Source organism: Silene latifolia, chromosome X (genome assembly GCF_048544455.1).
Source record: "Silene latifolia isolate original U9 population chromosome X, ASM4854445v1, whole genome shotgun sequence".
In the NCBI taxonomy this organism is placed as follows: Eukaryota; Viridiplantae; Streptophyta; class Magnoliopsida; order Caryophyllales; family Caryophyllaceae; genus Silene; species Silene latifolia.
Genome location: NC_133537.1, coordinates 138,598,785 through 138,618,967, shown reverse-complemented (window position 1 = coordinate 138,618,967; position 20,183 = coordinate 138,598,785). Strand labels below are relative to the sequence as shown.

Here is a 20,183-nt window from a genome sequence, read left to right as displayed (position 1 = left end):
TTAGCGGGGATCCTCGTACATGGTGAATAACCAAATTCCAATTGAAATGAAATCTTTAGGATAAATCAATGCAATTTGGGAGGAATCAATGAAAGGACATCAATTCAAATTCTGGATTTTCGAATTGAGAGAGATTAAAAATTCTCACTATTTCTCAGAGTCATGGACCCAATTCAATTCAGTGGGATCTTTCATTCACATTTTTTTCCACCAAGAATGTTTTATAAAACTCTTTGACCCCCGAATTTGGAGTATCCTACTTTCACCCAATTCACGGGGTTCAACAAGCAATCGATATTTCACGATCAAGGGTGTAATACTCTTTGTATTAGTGTTCCTTCTATATCGTATTAACAATCGAAATATGGTTGAAAGAAAAAATCTCTATTTGATAGGCCTTCTTCCTATACCTATGAATTCCATTGGACCCAGAAATGATACATTGGAAAAACCCTTTTGGTCTTCCAATATCAATAGGCTGATTGTTTCGCTCCTCTATCTTCCAAAAGGAAAAAATATTTCGGCGAGTTGTTTCCTGGATCCGAAAGAGAGTACTAGTACTTAGTTTCTTCCAATAACTAAAAAGTGTATCATGCCTGAATCTAACCGGGGTTCGCAGTGGTGGAGGAACTGGATCGGAAAAAAGAGGGATTCTAGTTGTAAGATATCTAATGAAACCGTCGCTGGAATTGAGATCTCATTCAAAGAGAAAGATATAAAATATCTGGAGTTTCACTTTGTATATTATATGGACGATCCGATCAGCAAGGACCATGATTGGGAATTGTTTGATCGTCTTTCTCTGAGGAGGAGGCGAAACATAATTAACTTGAATTCGGGACACTTTTCAAATCTTAGTGAAGCACTGGATTTGTTATCTCATGTCTACTTTTCGTGAAAAAAGACCAATTGAAGTGGAGGGTTTCTTCAAACAACAAGGGGTCAATCAACTATTCAATCAAATGATATAGAGCATGTTTCCCATCTTTTCTCGAGAAACAAGTGGGCTATTTCTTTGCAAAATTGTGCTCAATTTCATATGTGGCAATTCCACCAAGATCTCGTCGTTAGTTGGGGGAAGAATCCGTATTTAATCGGATTTATTGAGGAACGACGAGAGAGAATTGGATTTGGCTAGACAATGTGTGGTTGGTAAACAATTTTAACAAGGTACGGAATGTATCGTCAAATAGTCAATATGATTCCACAAGATCTAGTTTCGTTCAAGTAACGGATTCTAGCCAATTGAAAGGATCTTCTGATCAATCTAGAGATCGTTGGGATTCCATTAGTAATGCGGATTCGGAATATCACACATTAATCAATAAAAGAGAGATTCAACAACTAAAAGAAAGATCGATTCTTCGGGATCCTTCCTTTCTTCAAACGGAAGAAATCGAAGAACTTCTTGAGAATCCTACAAGATCCATTCGTTCTTTTTTTCTCCTGCAGATGTTCGAACTTCATCTGGGTTCAAATCCTACTGAGAAGCCCACTAGAGATCCGAAATTGTTGAAGAAACATCTTGTTGTTTCTTTTGCCCCTTCCAGGCGATCGGAAAATAAAGAAATGATTAATATATTCAAGATAATTACGTATTTACAAAATAGCGTCTCAATTCATCCTATTTCACCAGATCCGGGATGTGATATGGTTCTGAAGGATGAACCGGATATGGACAGTTCCGATAAGATTTCATTCTTGAACAAAAATTCATTTTTTTACTTATTTAATCTATTCCATGATCGAAACAGTGGGGGATACACATTACACCACGATTTTGAATCTGAAGAGAGATTTCAAGAAATGGCAGATCTATTCACTCTATCAATAACCAAGCCGGATCTGGTGTATCATAAGGGATTTGCCTTTTCTATTGATTCCTGCGGATTGGATCAAAAACAATTCTTGAATGAGGTATTCAACTCCAGGGATGAATCGAAAAAGAAATCTTTATTGATTCTACCTCCTATTTTTTATGAAGAGAATGCATTTTTTTATCGAAGGATCCAAAAAAAATGGGTTCGGATCTCTTGCGGGAATTATTTGGAAGATAGAAAACAAAAAAGAGTGGTATTTGCTAGTAACAACAAAATGGAGGCAGTCAATAAAAATGCTAGTTTTTACTGTCTCATGTTCAACTCTTTCTGAGTAAAGATGTACTTTAAACTCTTATGATCAGAAAACACCTTAAAGGTCGCCCCATATAGATAGTGTCTACAAATCTTGAGAACAAACACAACTGCACCCAATTCTAGATCATGCGTCGGATAGTTCTCCTCATAAGACTTCAATTGCCTAGAAGCATAGGGAATGACATTTCCATTATGCGTCAACACACAACCTAACCCGTTCTTCAAAGCATCTGTATACACCTCGAAATTCTCACTCCCTTCAGGTAAACCTAAGACTGGAGCTGTGGTCAAACGCTTCTTTAATGTTTGGAACGCCGTCTCACAACTTTTATCCCAACGAAACATGTTCTCTTTTCTCATCAAAGCTATCATAGGTCTGGCAATCTTTGAAAAGTATTTCACGAACCGTCGATAGTACCCTGCCAAACCCAAGAAACTTCTCATCTTGGCCACATTCTTTGGTACCTCCCAGTTAGACACCGCCTCAATCTTGCTAGGATACAGAGCTACACCCTCTTTAGAGATCACATGGCCCAGAAAGGCCACTTTCTCTAACCAAAACACACACTTAGACAACTTAGCATACAATTGGTTGTCACGTAGAGTTTGAAACACCAATCGTAAGTACTTCTCGTGCTCCTCCTTAGTCTTGGAATTGACTAAGATGTCATCTATAAACACCACCACAAACTGATCCAAGTACTGGTTGAAAACCCGGTTCATCAGATCTATAAACACTGCTAGTGCATTAGTCAACCCAAACGGCATCACCACATACTCATAGTGACCATACCGTGACCGAAAAGCTGTCTTTGGTATGTCCTCATCCCAAATCCTTACCTGATGGTACCCCGACCTTAGGTCAATATTCGAAAAGGCACCAGCTCTACTCAACTCGTCAAAAAGATCATCTATCCTTGGTAAAGGATACATTTTCTTCACTGTAACATGGTTCAACTTTCTGTAGTCAATACACAGCCTCAAACTACCATCTTTCTTCTTCACAAACAAAACTGGTGCACCTCACGATGATACACTAGGTCGAATGTACCCCTTGTCCACCAACTCATTCAGTTGTTTCTTTAGCTCCTCTAACTTCTTAGGACCCATACGGTACGGGCCTTAGAGATCGGTCTCGTCCCTGGTTTCAACTACACACTGACACCCTCTGCGGCGGTAAACCCGGTATATCATCTGGGAAAACATATGGAAATCCCCCCGCCACTGGTATCTCAGCTACTGTCGGTTCTACCATGCGAGTATCTTTCACACGCCAGAGTATCCTAGGACACCCCTTCCTCAAGTAAGACTGCAATGTCACCGCTGCAATCACTTTGACTTTGGGTTTGATAACAAACCCGTAATAAGACACACTAGCCCCCTTAGGACCTCTCAAAGACTCTTTCTTTTGGTGACAGTCTATTCTAGCCTTATACTTACCCAACCAGTCCATCCCGACTATCATCTCAAAACCATCCATCGGAAACTCCAACAATTCAACTGGAATATCAACTTGCCCAATAACCATGGACACCTATTTATACAGTTTCCCATAAGACACTGACTTCTCGGACGGTATAAAAACTTCATCATTTACAGACACAAAATCTCCCAAACCCATAGACTTAGCTTGACTTGACGATACAAACGAGTGTGACACTCCCTGAATCAACCAAAACAAAGGTAGAAACGTTGTTAACAAGAAAAGTACCGGTGATCACGTGTGCATCTTCCTCAACAGCTTTCTTCTCCATCATGAAAAGTTTGCCACTGCTCTTTTGACCTCCCGCTTGCACCTGATTGGTATTAGCCGCCGGTCTCTGATAAGAACTATCGCCATTGCGGTTGGAACCACCGTTATTGTTACTCTGTCCTCCTTGGTTGTTCTACGACCCAGCTGGCCGGTTACTAGAATACCTCTGCGTCGGTTCCTGAGAAAAGCTCCCCTGAGACTACCTCTGAAAACCCCTCCCAACTGCACTAGTACACTCATGCCTCTTGTGACCAACCCCACCACAGTTGAAACACGCGATAGCCCAGCTACTGCTTCTACCACGACCATGCCCATAAGAATATCCTCCACTAAAACCTGACCCAGAAGAATACGCCCTTGTCTGATTATGGTTACCCCGCTTGTAACCAGATTGGACACCGCCATCACTCTCAGCCTTCCTCTTTACCGAGCCCTTCTTCTTATTTTCCTTGGCCATTTCGCCCAACCTCTCAGCCCGTCCAGCTCTCTCATAAGCCTCCTTCACATCGGTAAGAGTTCCCGCCGGTAGCTTCTCCATGATCTGATAAGTTAACCCCTTCTCAAAGCGAAGTGCTATGTTCTCCTGACTTAGTCCCATATCCTCAGCATACCTTGCCTTCTCGTTGAACTTGTGGTAGTACTCTGTCACTGTCATGTCCTCGGTTATCTTAAAAGAATCAAACTCATCACGTAGCTTGATGCGAACATGCTCTGGAATGAACTCCTTCCTCATAGCTCTCTTGAACTCGGACCATGGAATTGCAGTGTTACCCTGCTTCATATAGATGTCTAAGGCACTGTCCTTCACCTTATCCCACCACTCTCTGGCTAAATCTCTCAGGTATAATGCAGCTTGTTCCACCTTAAACTCCTCCGGGAAATGCACCACCCCTAGGATATTCTCCATCTCACTATGCCAGTTGTCAAGCAAAATCGGTGCACCTGTACCCACATAGGTAGTGGGGTTGAAGCGGGATATAGTAATGCTCATCATGGCAAAGTCTACCCTAGTTTCCTTATCTTTCCTCATCTTCTTGAGGGTCTCAGTTAGTGTGTCTTGATGCTTAAGCATCTTGGCAATATTCTCAACGCTCATCTCTTGAGCCCTAACGTACAAAGCTGATCTCTTTGGCGGCTTATCTTTGAGCTATAAAAAGAGGATAAATTTAAGCACATAGCCTACGACTTAAAGCAAATATGACCCCCACTAGGACTTCCTCGATTGAGTAACCACACATACTAGATCGAGTAACCTACACACTCGGTCGAGTAACCCAACTCCAGAAGCATTCCAGAACTGACATAAAACATACTCGATCTAGTCACATATGTACTCGGTCGAGTACCAGACACTCGATCGAGTACTCCCCTTACTCGATTGAGTAACACGACTCCAGTAGCTACAGCCCAGTCACGTACACATACCCACGTGATCGAGCCAAGCCTACTCGATCGAGTCCACCCTACTCGATCGAGTTACTCCCACTCGATCGAGTCATGCTCACGATACATACTACCCGCATGCTTTTATAACTTTACATAAAAACAATAACATATATAAATCACATCCCCTAACCACATGTTACTAGTATAGCCATATTATAAATCCCACCTTTCATCACATAAACATATTCTTACTCACAAAATTCATGTTCCCATGCAATTACTACTCCATCTTTTACAGCCAATTCATCCATTTCTACCACATTCTTCATCCAACATATGCATATGAACAATAGTAAACATGTAGCGATCCCATGACACCCCATAGTGACCGGTTCAAAGTTGTAAGGGCATGTTTCGTGACTTTAGGACGTCTCCCAAGTCTTTGCATTAACTCCTAACAACTCCTACCCGGGTTCATTTTAATTTTGACTCTCTACTTTCATTGGGTTCATTAGTTACAGGTCCCAAAATCTTCCCTCTGATACCACTTTGTAACACCCCCATAAACCAAGGTGCCTTACCAAGACCACCCTAGCACATGGAGATGCTACCATCTCGGTTACCCGGGGTATAGTAATCAAAGTAGACCATAAAGAAACGTACTTTAAGTAATTAAGTTAAATGTTCGTACATCAAAACCAACTGAAAGGTAAAATACAATGTCTCAAAACCAAAATCCAACTAAAGCAAAAGTGTTATGACAAAACAGCGGAAGTCTACGACTTTGACTCTGGTGACTCCATTCCCACCTAGATCTCGCACATATCCAAGAAATACCTGCTAATCAACAGCTCACCATTCTAGAATGGATCATCATAGTTTTCAAAACATTTAAACGGGGTCAGTTACTGCATAAACAATATAAGCCAATAACAATAGTTAATTAACAATCACAATCCTCCAACTCCGTCACATCACCAAACATCTGACTATAAACTAAAGTGTGTAGCCCTACCAGAATATCCATCACAACAAATATTCCACACCGCCAGTGGGGACCGCAATTGTACCACCGAAGCCCCGCTCAAAACCATAGAGTGAAAAACCCATGTCCATTAATACGCACATCCCCTTGTGACGGGAACCACAAGGGGCGAATCAAAGGCATAAAGCCACTCCCACAAGTGAATCCACTCAGCGGAGGGCGCACCTCGCGGACCACAGACAACAACAACCAATCCACATTATCAATATAAATATGCCAATTCCAATCAACGATATCAACAATATGTCAAATAAATAACCATGCCAACTTATAATCTTTATACTGTCAACTGAGTGGGGAAACCCTACCTGAGGCGAAATCACCAACAACCAACCAGATGCAGCGGATCAAAAACCTTCCTCTACAAAATCACCTCCTATAATCAATTAATCACATAATCACAATCTATCACATAATTAATCCCAATAACCCCCAATTCACCCAATCGGGGTTTTAAACAACATTAACTATCTGACATAAAAACAGTACAAAGATCTTACCCACAATATGACGATCATAAGGATGTGACGAACTCGAAAATCCAACAACCCTAGCACTTGATTTGATACCAAAGAGTGAAGAGGAAGAACGTCATTTGTTTTTCTTTTGTGAAAAGTTTAAAGAATAAAAGTAAGGGTAAAAGAAACTATCGAAAATTACTTATATAACTCTTCTTGCATTACTATCAAACCCGGCCTAAAAATCGTAAAACCCGGCTTACTCGATCGAGTAACTAACGTACTCAATCGAGTACCCGCTTCTCGATCGAGTTGCCACTACTCGATCGAGTAACTATGAAGCAGAATACTATCCAGAACGCAACTAAGACTTACTCGACAGAGTAAACCCTACTCGATAATGTACCCAACAGCTCAAATATCTGAGGTATTACAATTCATCTATTAATAATACGCCAAATAATACATCTACTAAAAAATGTTGAAATAAATGCTAGGCTAGAATTCTAAAAAATCCCGCCGTTTATTACAACGATAATAAATAATAAATACTAATAAAGACTTAGGCTATTCCTATTATTCCATCTTCCCTTTGCCTTTGCCATTTTTATCATACTTCTTGTCTCGACCTCGACGGGGACCCTCTTGAGTTATCTCTGACCTAATCACCAACAGTCTTTCTCGAAGCCTAGTCTTTCCATTTTGATCCATAACCATCTTCTAAACAGGAGCATTCCTTGGCTTCTTCTTTGGGTGGACGACTCGGAATCCTGCTTCTTCATCTTCTTCGGTCAAGTATTTTTGGTTCTCTTTCGCCACCTCACGGATCTTGTAGTCAATCGGCTCATGCTTTCTCAGTTTCTTGCGCTCCTCTGAGGTGCTAGCCTTGGCCCACTGCAATTAAGAATCCGACACCCACAACGAACCAACTGGGACAGGTATAAACCACATGTTCTTTTGGGCCCAACGCAATGCCCATTCGCGACAAGACTCAGAGGTGTGCGCTAGTGCGGTCTGTGGAACGGTGTCAAGCTTCAGAATTTTCTGCTTCATGCCCACTTGCCTTATCAACCTCTCCGGGAATATGTTGCCCACGAACTCCAAGCCCCGAATGTGAATAGATCGAGTAGGATCAAGGGATGATACTCTTGTCAATGCTCTGAGTTGCCACCAAGGGACGATCCATCTAATCAAGGGACCTCCTTCGTTATTTAGCTTGTTCTACCAGTGATTACAAACTCGAGTAAAGTCCACCATGTATAGCCTTTCCTCATCACGATCGAACGTCATCGATATCCAAGAACATCAACCGGGGGCTCGATCAATCGCATCCCCTCCATCAGCCAAATCTGCAAAAAGGGGACAAGTATTAAAGCCCCTCCGTCTCACAAGTCCACGACCACAAAAAAAAAAAAAGCAAAAAAAAAAACAAAAAAAAAACAAAACAAAAAGAAGAAGAAAAAAGCAAAAAAACAAAATAGAAGAAGACGGGAGCATTTTACCTGTAAAATGATAGGACTTCCTAAATATAGGAGCTCGCGGTTTGCCTTTCGGTTATCCAACCCTAAGATGGTCTCTTCGAATACAAAGCAAGCTAGGCTCTTGCGCAGTTCCATTTGCTCGATAATACCCAAGAATCGCGAGTCACCTCTCATTTACACATCAACATGGCCCTTTAAGAAAAAGCAGTGAAGAAGGCAAAATCTAAAGGCTCTGCGCCTCGTAGCATAGGAAATAGAAGGGTCTTCCCTATCTATGAAACGGTCTATAAAGTCAAACATTCACACGCCTTTAGAGGTTACAAGTCGATCCACCTCAGCTTTGATCAGTCCTAGAAGGTCCCTAAATGTATTCTTATATCCTTGGGAGCTAGAGAGTAAGGCCCGAATATTTTCTATATCCCACTCTCATATCGATGCAAATTCTTCGGGAAAAGGACGAATTTCACCTCCGAGAAACGCAAATACGTGATAATCTGGGTTCCAATATTCGAGACAAGCATCAAGAAATGGTCTTACCACTTTTACTTTCTTAAAACTGATGATTGATCCAAAAATGCTCATGTCATGCTTCTCTGCATTAGAAAATTCGTTAGTCCATTCTTTGAGTCGGGATTCAAAAGCATCCATTTAGGAATATGTTTTTGAGAGATTATATATTTGATGAGCTATTTGGAGAGTAAAAACTAACTCGGGGCCTCTATTTATACTATTCGGCCTTTCCTAATTCTGCTCAGGAAGAGACCAGCTCAAGAAGTAACGCGGCAACAATTGCGCCCTTGGGAAGCACCGTAGCCTTATTCCGGTTAATTCTCTCGAGGATCTTTCTTATTCTGGTTTTTAGCTATTCTTTCCTATTCCTATAGGGATATATTTGGTGAATTCGGGAATTTTTCTTTCCTTACCAAATTTCTACTCCTATTTCACTGCAGAATTCAATTCCAAGACGGGTTCGATTTTCGACACGATATCATCATTTCACATTTCGTAACAAGCACACTAACTCATTTCATTTGTTTTTTATTTTTCGTGAAACATTTCACTCCCTCACTTTTTTTATTATTTTCAACAATTTTTTACACTTACTTTTTTTCATTTATTTTCTTTCTTTTTTAGGGGGAAGCACTCCCGTTATCCGTCGCGCGTCGAGTCATTTTGCTCACTATGGGGCACTTTTTTTTCTTTTTCTATATTTTATTTATTTCTACACGCTTTTAGACTTGGTCAAAAGGAATTTATGCTGTTTAGGTCAGTTTCTCACTTTGCATTTCTGTTTGTGATATTCTATGTGAATTTCGGCAGCATAACGGCATAAACCGTCAATATGCCAAACATGTTTCCAACCTAACCTGCCGGTACGATAGATTTTACAACCAGCAGCAGCAAACGGCTCGTAGGCCATCATATATACACAGCAAAATGTAAATATATACAGCAAAATTCGAGCTCATGCCCGAAAGCAAAGTTAAATGTACAAATACAAGTCTAGCTGCGATGATCAGCAAGACGACCCCTCAACTCTACCACCATCGCCTCAAGATGGCGATATCAGCATCTTGAACCTCTAGCTCCCTCGACAGGAAGGCCGTCTCCTCTCGCGACTCCTCTAGGTTACGCTCCCTCGGAAAGGAGGAAAACTGATAAATGATGAAACATAGAAAGATAAGTACACCGAAAGTACCTGAAATATCTCATCTTTATTAAGAAAGAAAGAGAAGGAGGTTCATACCTGCCGACTTAGGCCACCAGAAAGAGCCTCCACAGCCGTCGCTCGCAGACGGTTGGCCATCCTCCACACCTCCACATACCTCGATGGAGCCACTGGTGTGGTTATAACTCGTCGTCAAAAGCTTCCAACCAAAACGATATTTATAACTTCACAAACTACTCTTCGCAAAGAGGTAAGTAAACGTCGGATCCCAAGGGACGGGTATTGATGTAGGATTTTCAATTGCAAGTAGCTATGTCTTAGGGTGTCACAAATTGGGTTTGAGATGAGATGTGGTCTAAACTAATCAACATGATGAAAGTAAATTAATGAAAGCAAAGTAAAGTAAAGCAAATAAAGGGGTTTGTAAACAATTGATTAAAGGCACTAGGGTGTCATGGGTTCATAGGGGATTCATGGAAATAGATCATACAAACATGTTCTCAAATAGATGCAAGCACTTATTGTTGTGATGGGATCGAGTTAGTGTATATCTTACAATCCCTAGGAGAATTTAGGTCCCGGAGCCGACTCGTCTAGACTGTACAATACCTACAAGTCGACTTAGTCTCCTCCTATTCAACTCTTATGCATGTTCTAATGAGGCTCGAGTTGGTTTATGTCTTACAAGCCTCATTGAAAAGATAGGAGATGGGAAAAAATGCAAGGATTCATAGGCTCGCATTTCATCAAACATAACATGTGCATAGGTTGAAATCACAACAAGCAAGCAAATTAATTAAGAAAACATATTAGATTAAGCATAGATCAATCCCCATGTTTGTTTCCTCTAATTCCCCATTAACCCTAGCTAAAGAACTACTCACTCATGATCAAGTTTAGCATGCTAATAAGGTTGTCAATCATACTAACAAAGCAAAACATGATGAATAAATGATGTGATTAACAATAATTAAACAAGGGTAAAAAGGAATTATACCTATGGAGATGATCCGAATAATAAAGCAAAGAATAATAGAAGTACTTGATTAATAATGGAAGGTTGTCAATCCTCCAAATAAACCCAAATAATCTTCTAATTACCCAAATAAAACTAAGAACAGTTGAGAAATTAAGGAAATATTAAGATGTGATTAATATTGAGGAATGTATTACAACTAAATTAAGTGAGAATTAGGAATTGATTAAGCTAATATTAAGGGGTTGATTAAAACTTGATGATAATCTAGGTAGTACAAAAGAGTATTTATACTAGAATTAAGTACAAGGATTAGGGTTACTAAGGGCTTAAATGACTATTAAGACCTTAAGAGAAGCTTGTGGAAATGAAAATCCCGAGGGACATGCGCGGATCATGCTTGCAACTCCCACCACGATCCGCTCGTCCTCACCTGAAGCACGGCCTGTCCTGTAAGGAGATCCGCTTGGGCTGGCAGTCGCGACGCCCGGATTGTTGCTTTGGTACGCTCGAATCACACTCAGGGATGCTCGGATCGCTGCTCTGATCCGCTCGTCCTGAGCTCGGGCCGCTCAGATCGTGGCACAGGATTCTTCTCTTGTTGGCTCCTTAACAATCCGCGGGGATTGTGTAGGGGATGCAAGGATCTTTTCATCATTGCCCATTTCACTTGATTTATTTGCTTAGGCCTCTAGTATCAGTCTCCTCCTTGATGCTTGGTCATTAGATGTGATCCATTTAGCTCCATTTCGCCTCATAAATGCAAGGTTAGCGATCCTCTCCTACCAAGGACACAAAACCTCAAAGAATATGCAAAATTGGAAACTAAAGATAAGAAATGATCCTAATATATGCTATAAAGCATGGGAACGAGGTTAATTCGGGGACTAAATGTGCTCAAATATGAGTCACATCAAACATCCCCAAACCGAACCTTTGCTCATCCCGTGACTAAAATTATGATCTTTATTTAAACTAACCTACTAATATAGCCGATATGAGACAATTAGCGGGTCTCACTCCGCCCCTTCAACTCACAACAAGACATCCATGAGGTAAGATGCCTTCTTGCAAGGCAAGGTGGGGCTTGCCAAAATGGCGATACATCCAATCATTAAGCACACAAAAGAAGATAATGGATGCATCTACAAAATAATATCTACTTTCCTTATCTAAGTGGCGGAAATTATCTAGAAGGGAAGCAATCTAAGGGTACACACTCCATTATAGATATGGTTTCTTCAAGTTACTAAGCCTAGAAGGATACCAATAAATCACCTCCAAGTTGTGTCAAGATAGGGTACCTTCGTCCTCAATTGCTAAATGCTTTCGTCAAGATTAGACTCCCTATGATGTTAGAAACACTGTAGGATCGCGTAATTCCCTCTCTTGCCTAGACAAGAAGAAGGGTCGTCCCCTCTCTACCATGCACAAAAGTGGGTTCAAATGGAAAAAGGGATTAATATATATGAGTTTCATAATGGGAGTTTGCATTTGGTTTTGTTATTCCCCCAAATTCTTGTGGCATTTGACATTTTTGAGAACAATTTTCTTTGCCATTTCTTTAATATTTGGCAATTTGATGCTTAACAATTTTCAACTTTTGCATTTTTTGAACATTTTAAAAGTCACCCCAATTTATAACAAGGGTGCTTTTATTTGAAGTATAGGAGTTCTTATTTTTGTACTCCTCTTTTCTTTGATGCAAATTTGTGCAAACTTCTTGTTTTTCATTTTGGTACTTGAACTCAAGTTGATAATTTTTGTGCCCATTACCTTTTTGTTGACAAAAAAGATGATAAAAGTGGAAGATGGTTGCATGGTTTCAAGGGTCACCTTGGAATAAACGGTAGCCAAGGATTTATCAAATCACAAGGTACTCTTGACTAGGCCTTAGTCCATGGGTCAGAGGATACTAGCATGACACATCCTAGGGTGTTTTAGAGGTATTCTAATGAGCAAAGTCTCAAGAAGAAAAAGTATCTACAAGGGCCTTATATACATTTGTCAACTTTCCCAAATAGATGTTTTCACAAAAAATTTCCTAAAATGCAACTACATCCCATGATGAAACTAACATTTATACAACCTCATGCATATGCTTCTATCAACTAGTATGCCATATAAACTATATGCAACTCCTAAGATCACATTGGTTTGTACCGCATCAATCAAAATAAAGCCACATAGTCATTAACATAGAGAGGAAAAAGGAAATTGGAAATGACTGCGTAGAGAGAGAAAGAGAAGTTTGACCTAGATTTCGCGCCTATGGCAAGGAAATCTAACCTTCAACGACAGCGGAAGATGTCTCTACAAGGACGGAACATCCCTGCACAGCAAAATGAGATGTCCTGTAATGACTCTGAAACGGAATTAAGCAATGAGGAAAACCCTACTGAGATTCATAATGGTCCAGATGTTGATGAGGGAGACAAGATGAAAAAGATTAATGAAGTCGTTGGAATCCCATAATTGGTTGTTAAAACTGAAAGTGAGGACGAATCTATGCATGAGGAGGACGACTCTATTCATGAAAAGGAGGAAACCATACTGACTGAAACGCAGGAAATAGAGACACGGGTAGAAGATGATGCAAAAACAGAGTGTGAAGGGTTGCTCCAAATTCAACCAGAAGATGTGGAGGAAGAGATTGAGTACTGGAGTCAGGCGGTTATGTGTTTCATCCTGGGGGCTAACCCTCCATGGGAGGTGGTCGAGAGCTTTATCAGGCGCATTTGGACGAAGTTCAACATTGATAAAATATCCTTCTTGCCAAATGGTGTATTTCTTGTCAGGTTTAAATCTATGGAGATGAAGGAAAAAGTGCTATTATCTGGGCACTTCCTGTTTGATAATAAGCCAATGATAGTTAAAGAGTGGACAAAGGATTTAGAATTATCAAAAGCGGATGTAAAATCTGTTCCAGCTTGGATACGACTACATAACCTGCCAATTAAATTCTGGGGTAAGAGTCTGCCAAAGATATCTAGTTTGGTAGGTCAGTATGTCAAAAGTGATCAAGCAACGGATGAGAGGACGAGATTGGGGTTTGCAAGAGTGATGGTGGAGATGATGGTGGACCAGCAGCTGTCTCGTTCAAAGATGAGAAAGGAGATGTGGTTAAAGTGAAAGTAGAGTATGAGTGGAGGCCTGTTACATGCAGTATTTGCCATGGGATAGGTCATGAAGGGACACATTTCAAACGAGGAGAGCAAAAGAAGAAGGTGCATGTGATTACTAGGAAAGTGTGGAGGCCCATAGTTAAGAAAAAAACTGAGGAGCTGGTACTGGGGACTAATGCTGCTGCTGCTACAGTCCAGGTTGCTCAAACACCAGGTAGGGCTCCAGTTAGGAGTGATAAAGCTCCAACTCCCCCAGTTAAGAGACTGACTATCTTGACTAGGAGAGGGGAAGAGACAGGTGGATATAGTAAGGAAGAATTTGGAGCACATTCCTATAAGGAAGTTTTATCTTCTCCACGCTCAGGGAAACAGTCTGGTGGAAATGGTAAAGAACTCTCACCTACACATTCACATGGATAGTATAGGGTTCTGAAACATTAGGGGTATGAATAGAGTAGGGAAGCAAAAAAGTATCAATTATTTTTTATAGAATAAAGGCATAGGTTTATTTGGTCTTTTGGAGACAAAAATCAAAAAAAAAATCCTAAAAGTTGTTAATAGTTTCAATAATGGGTGGTGTATATCAACAAATAATGGATATCATAGTGGGGGTCGTATCTGGAATTTGTGGAAACCAAAGATGTTTAGAGTGTATTTCATTGAATACAATGCCCAGTTTATCCACATGAAGATTGAATCTTTGTTAGACAAAGGTGTTTACTACTTGACTATGGTATATGCATTTAATGGTATCCAAGAGAGAGCTCCCTTGTGGGATCATCTGAGGAAAATTGCTGGCCAGGTACAAGGGTCATGGGCCATTGCAGGTGACTTTAATTGTGTGTTGGCTGCTAATGAGAGATATGGAGGAGCTACTTCTACTGCAGAAATGGAACCTTTTAGGAGGTGTGTTGAGGACTGTGAGGTGGTGCATATAGCTGCAACTGGATCATTATATACCTGGAATAATAAGCAGAGGACTGAGGAGAGAATTTATAGCAGGATTGATAGGTTTCTAGCAAATAAAGACTGGTGTGATCTCTATCCTGATAAATATGCTCATTTCTTGCCAGAGGGATTATTTGATCACTCTCCTTGTCTGGTTAGAAGTGCTAATAGTGTGCAAGGTAAGAGCAACTTTAAATATTTGAATATGTGGGGAAGCTCTAAGGATTTTCTCCTTACTGTTAAAAAATGTTGGGACAGGAGCATGAAGGGCACTCCTCTCTACAAACTGACCACAAATTTGAAGAGACTTAAGGCAGGCTTGCTTCAGCTGAATAGAGATGCGTTTAGTGATATTGAGAAAACAACTGCCAAACTCCAGCAGGAGGTTGAGGAGTTACAAAAGCAATTGGGAGTAGATCCTGATAATCAGCAGTTATTACAACAGGAGTATGAGGCCTCTCAGGAGCTTAAAATTAAGAGCTTGGCTAGGGACAGTTTCCTTTATCAAAAGGCAAAGAGTGTCTGGATTAAGGATGGTGACTCTAACAGTGCTTATTTTCATAACACTATTAAGCAGAGAAGGAATAAGAATAGAGTGATTAAGATAGAGGATATAGAAGGCAACATGCGTGATACTCCTGGACTGGTGCAAAACGCTTTTCTGGATTATTATAAACATCTTTTAGGCTCTAATCAAAGGGTACAAAGAATTCACAGTAAGATCATTGATCAAGGCCATAGGTGTACTGAAGCTCACCATGCCCTTCTACTCAGACCTGTCACTGGTGCAGAGGTCAAGGATACTCTCTTTAGTATCCATGATGTCTAATCTCTTGTGCTTTTGGGCTTAAGTGAGGACAATTAATGGGCCCAAAAGTGCACACCCATCTTATTGGGGTTGTGTTACGACGGTGGCGGGTCGGGTTGTTATACCTGATGGGTATAATAGTATATTTTTTAAAGATGCCTGGGGTGAGATAGGCAAGGATGTTATCACTGATGTCCTAGATTTTTTCCAACATGATAGAATTTTGAAGCAAATAACTGCTACTAATCTTACTATGGTGCCTAAATGTGACAGACCTCAGACTGTAATGCAATATCGTCCCATTTCTTACTGCAATGTTATTTATAAGGTAATCTCTAAGATCTTGTGTGCAATACTGGCTGATGTCCTCCCTCATATAGTGGACCAAAATTAGGGAGCATTTATCCAACACAGAAGTATCCAAGAGAACATTTTGAACTGTCAGGACTTAATTAGACTGTATGAAAGGCCTTATTACTCTCCTATGTATATGTTTAAGATTGATCTACAGAAAGCTTATGATACTGTGGAGTGGGAGTTTGTGGACAAGCTGCTGATCATGTTGAACTTCCCCTTGAGATTTAGAAATATGGTAATGCAATGTATTACCACAGCTTTTTTTTCTCTCTCTCTGAATGGTGAGATGTTTGGTTTTTTCCCAGGGAAGAGGGGTCTGAGACAGGGAGACCCTCTTTCACCTCTCATTTTTACCCTATGTATGGAATACCTGACCATAACCCTCAAGTATGCAGCTGTTAAATATGAGTTTGGTTTTCATCCAATGTGCAAGAAGTTAAGGCTCACTAAACTGATGTTTGCTGATTATGTCCTTATGTTCAGCAGAGGAGATGCAGAATCTATGATGCTCTTACTGAGGTCTTTCTCTACTTTTTCAAAAGCTACTGGATTAAAAATGAGTGCATCAAAATCAAATGCTTACTTCTATGGGGTCCCTGATCAACTCAAGCAGGAGATTTTGAGTGTATCTGGGTTCAGTGAAGGGGAGCTGCCATTCAAATATTTAGGTTTGCCTATCCAAACTACTAGACTGCAGAAGAGAGATTGTGATTGCTTGGTTGAAAAAATTTACTCTAGAATCCATAGCTATGGTGCTAGGAGCTTCACATATGCAGGTAGGCTAGTTTTGGTCTAGGCTGTTTTAAAGAGTCTTTGTTCCTACTGGGCTTCATTGTTTATTCTTCCTAAAGGGATAGTTCAAAGAGTAGAAGCTACTTGTAGGAACTTCCTATGGGATGGGGGCATTGATTATAGGAGAGCTCCTTTGGTGGCTTGGGACAAAGTGTGCAGACCTAAGGAGGAAGGGGCTCTAGGTCTTAGGGATATGGAGATGTGGAATAAAGCTCTGGTAGGGAGACTTGTGGACTGGATTTATGAGGGAAGGGACACTGTCTGGGTTCATTGGGTGGAATGTAATTATCTGAGAGGGAGGGCCTGGTCAGATTATGAGCCTACTACCAATTCCAGCTGGGTTTGGAGGCGTATATGCAGGGTCAAATAGAAGCTTGCAGCAGGTTATTCTACCGGTAGATGGCATGATCAACCAGAAGGATACTCTCCTGCTGGCTACTATAGGTGGTTGAGAGGGAATAGACCTAAAGTCTGTTGGATGAATGTTGTTTGGAATCCTTGGAACATCACTAAGAACAGTTTTATGGGATGGTTATGGGCTCATGATGCACTGCATACTAAGACCAAGTTTCTGCAGTATGGGATTGTTAATGATCCTGACTATCTTCTGTGTGGGCAAGCCACTGAATCACAGGAACATCTCTTCTTTGACTGTGCTTATAGCAGGAGAGTTATTCAGTCTTTGAATCAGAATATTGGGGGAGCCTTTCCTACTAATGACCTGATGGACTGGTGTCTGCATAAAAATGGAACCAAGGTCCAGAAAAGAGTGCATTTTGCTGTGATTATGTGTACTATCTATCAGGTTTGGCAGCAACGGAATAAGAGTAGGGTGGAGGTGGCTATTCTCAGGCCTGAAATGCTTAGTAAGGTGATTGTGCAGGAGGTGAGAGTCAGGATCAGGAGTAGGGATGCAGCTATTGAAAAATGATGATCTTAAATGGCTAGATAGCTTGAACTTCTTGTAATTGTTAGATATGGCCCTTGTACCATGATATCTTTAATTAATATATACTTACATTTTACCAAAAAAAAAAAGAAAGAAAAGGAAATTGGAAAAATCATACCATGCGGTCTTCATATTCCTCATACCTCGGATGTGGCATAGTCGATCCAATGTGATAAGAGGACAAACAAACACAAGTATATACAATATACAATTCTATACTACAAAGGAAAGGACGTGTTTTCGGATTTTTAAATTTTTCAAATTTTTATGGTTTTTGATTTTGTGAAATGAAAGAACATGTTTTTGATTTTTTTCAAAAAATTTCAATTTTTATCATTTTTTATTTTAAAAGTTAAGTTAGAATTTCCCATCCCCATACTAGTATGGGCATTGTCCTCAATGACCAAAACGATAGGAAATTATGCAATGCAAGCTAAATGAATATGCATGATTTCTACACTAATATGCAAACTATATGACATATATACACAGGTGATGCATTCTAATTTATTCTATATGATGCATGCTTTCTATTGTTCGGAGAGCTAATTTGAATTAACTCGCATCCCTTGTGTTTGAACTTCCCCAAACCAAGTAAGACACTATATCTAGTGTAAAAATAGGGGGAGTTCATGCACAAGGTTAGTATGCAATGCATGAATCCTAATTGTCATTTTGGATTTTCAAAGCGGGAACAATAAATTAGACATCACCTTGATGTTGCTAAGGTGGGAGATAGTCCTTAATTTTTACAAGGACGCCTCTAGAGTTTGAAACAATTAATCATTAACCAAGTTAGAAAAGCATGAAATTTTTGGAAAGAAAAATGAGGGGGAAATGAAGAGATTTACCGAAGCTATGGTGGGTGCCTCATGCCCGCTCCACCAAGCCTATAAACATCTTCATTGGTTACCATCATCCCCTCCAAGATCACTATCCCATTGCGCTCGTGATTCATCGCTCTCATAGAAATCCATAAATTCATCTCCATCGCTATTGACCTCCACCGTATCACCGCCACTTGACCCCGCTCCTTCACCTTCTCTATGTCCATGTGCTCCACCGTTGGCATGCTCCGAGTTTGGAAATAGTATTTCCATTTGAGCCTAGAAGGGAAGCATTCCCTCTTCACTAATGTGCCCTTGATGAGCCAACCGGTGAAATTGTGGATAAAGAGCATAGTAATTGTCTACTCTAGCTTCATATTGCTTGCGTTATAAATCTTGTAGTAGACCAATTACAAAGTCATCTCTAGGAAGGATGAAGGGATTTGGGTGATTGTAAGGTTGATATGAAAAGGGGTAAGGCAGGATAACAACTTTTCCTTGATCATTCGCTTGAGGCTCACTTTGTTAAGGTTGGGTAGGAGGTGGGGTTTGATTTGTTTGGCTTGAACGAGTTGCCATAAGGTAGGATGGTGCTTGTGAAAGGGGACCCCTCCTAGGTGATACCCTTGTTAAACCTTCCGTTGGAAGAAAAATGGGGGTGCTTCCCTTGGTGAGCCACTTGATCCTTCGCTCATAGCCTTCAAAGGTAATCCAATTGTGGTATCGGAAGATTAGCATCTCATCAATCTTGGTAGTACCCGGAAGAGGTACATAAGCATTGTTGTTGTTGAAAGATGGATTATAGAACTTAACAAGTCTTATTATTAATCCTCTATTGACAATGTGGATCATACCATCATCATCTCCATTCCAGAATTTTGCCCACCTCTCAAGAGGTACTAGGGGGCGTTGAAATGATAACCGCTCCTCCCTTATATCTTCAAATAAGACTCCATAAAGACTAGATCAAGTTCGTTCACAACCGCGGGATCGCGGCGAGCTATGAGAGTGCTTGCAATAAACCGGTAGGTGAGCCGGATGATGGGGTCTTGGATATAAGAGGCCGAGCATTCCTTGATTAATGAGAAATCGCGACCCGTCAAGGCTCACCGTAATGGTGCTATGCTATAGTTCCGAGGTTTTGATGTACGGGTAGGAGATACATCAAGTCCCAACACTCCCGCAAATTGCAAGTAGCTATGTCTTAGGGTGTCACAAATTGGGTTTGACATGAGATGTGGTCTAAACTAATCAACAAGATTAAAGTAAATTAATGAAAGAAAAGTAAAGCAAATAAAGGGGTTTGTAAACAATTCATTAAAGGCACTAGGGTGTCATGGGTTCATAGGGGATTCATGGAAATAGATCATACAAACATGTTCTCAAATAGATGCAAGCACTTATTGTTGTGATGGGATCGAGTTAGTGTATATCTTACAATCCCTAGGAGAATTTAGGTCCCGGAGCCGACTCG

General features: G+C 40.5%; 1 protein-coding gene across 1 annotated transcript; it reads left to right on the top strand.

The window, feature by feature from the left end:
- The first annotated feature begins 14,668 nt into the window (after nt 1-14,668).
- Nucleotides 14,669-15,805, top strand: LOC141618451 (uncharacterized). Its single transcript, XM_074435560.1, has one exon. It carries the CDS (start codon nt 14,669-14,671, stop codon nt 15,803-15,805), a length of 1,137 nt encoding a protein of 378 aa, XP_074291661.1.
- The last annotated feature ends 4,378 nt before the right edge of the window (nt 15,806-20,183 follow it).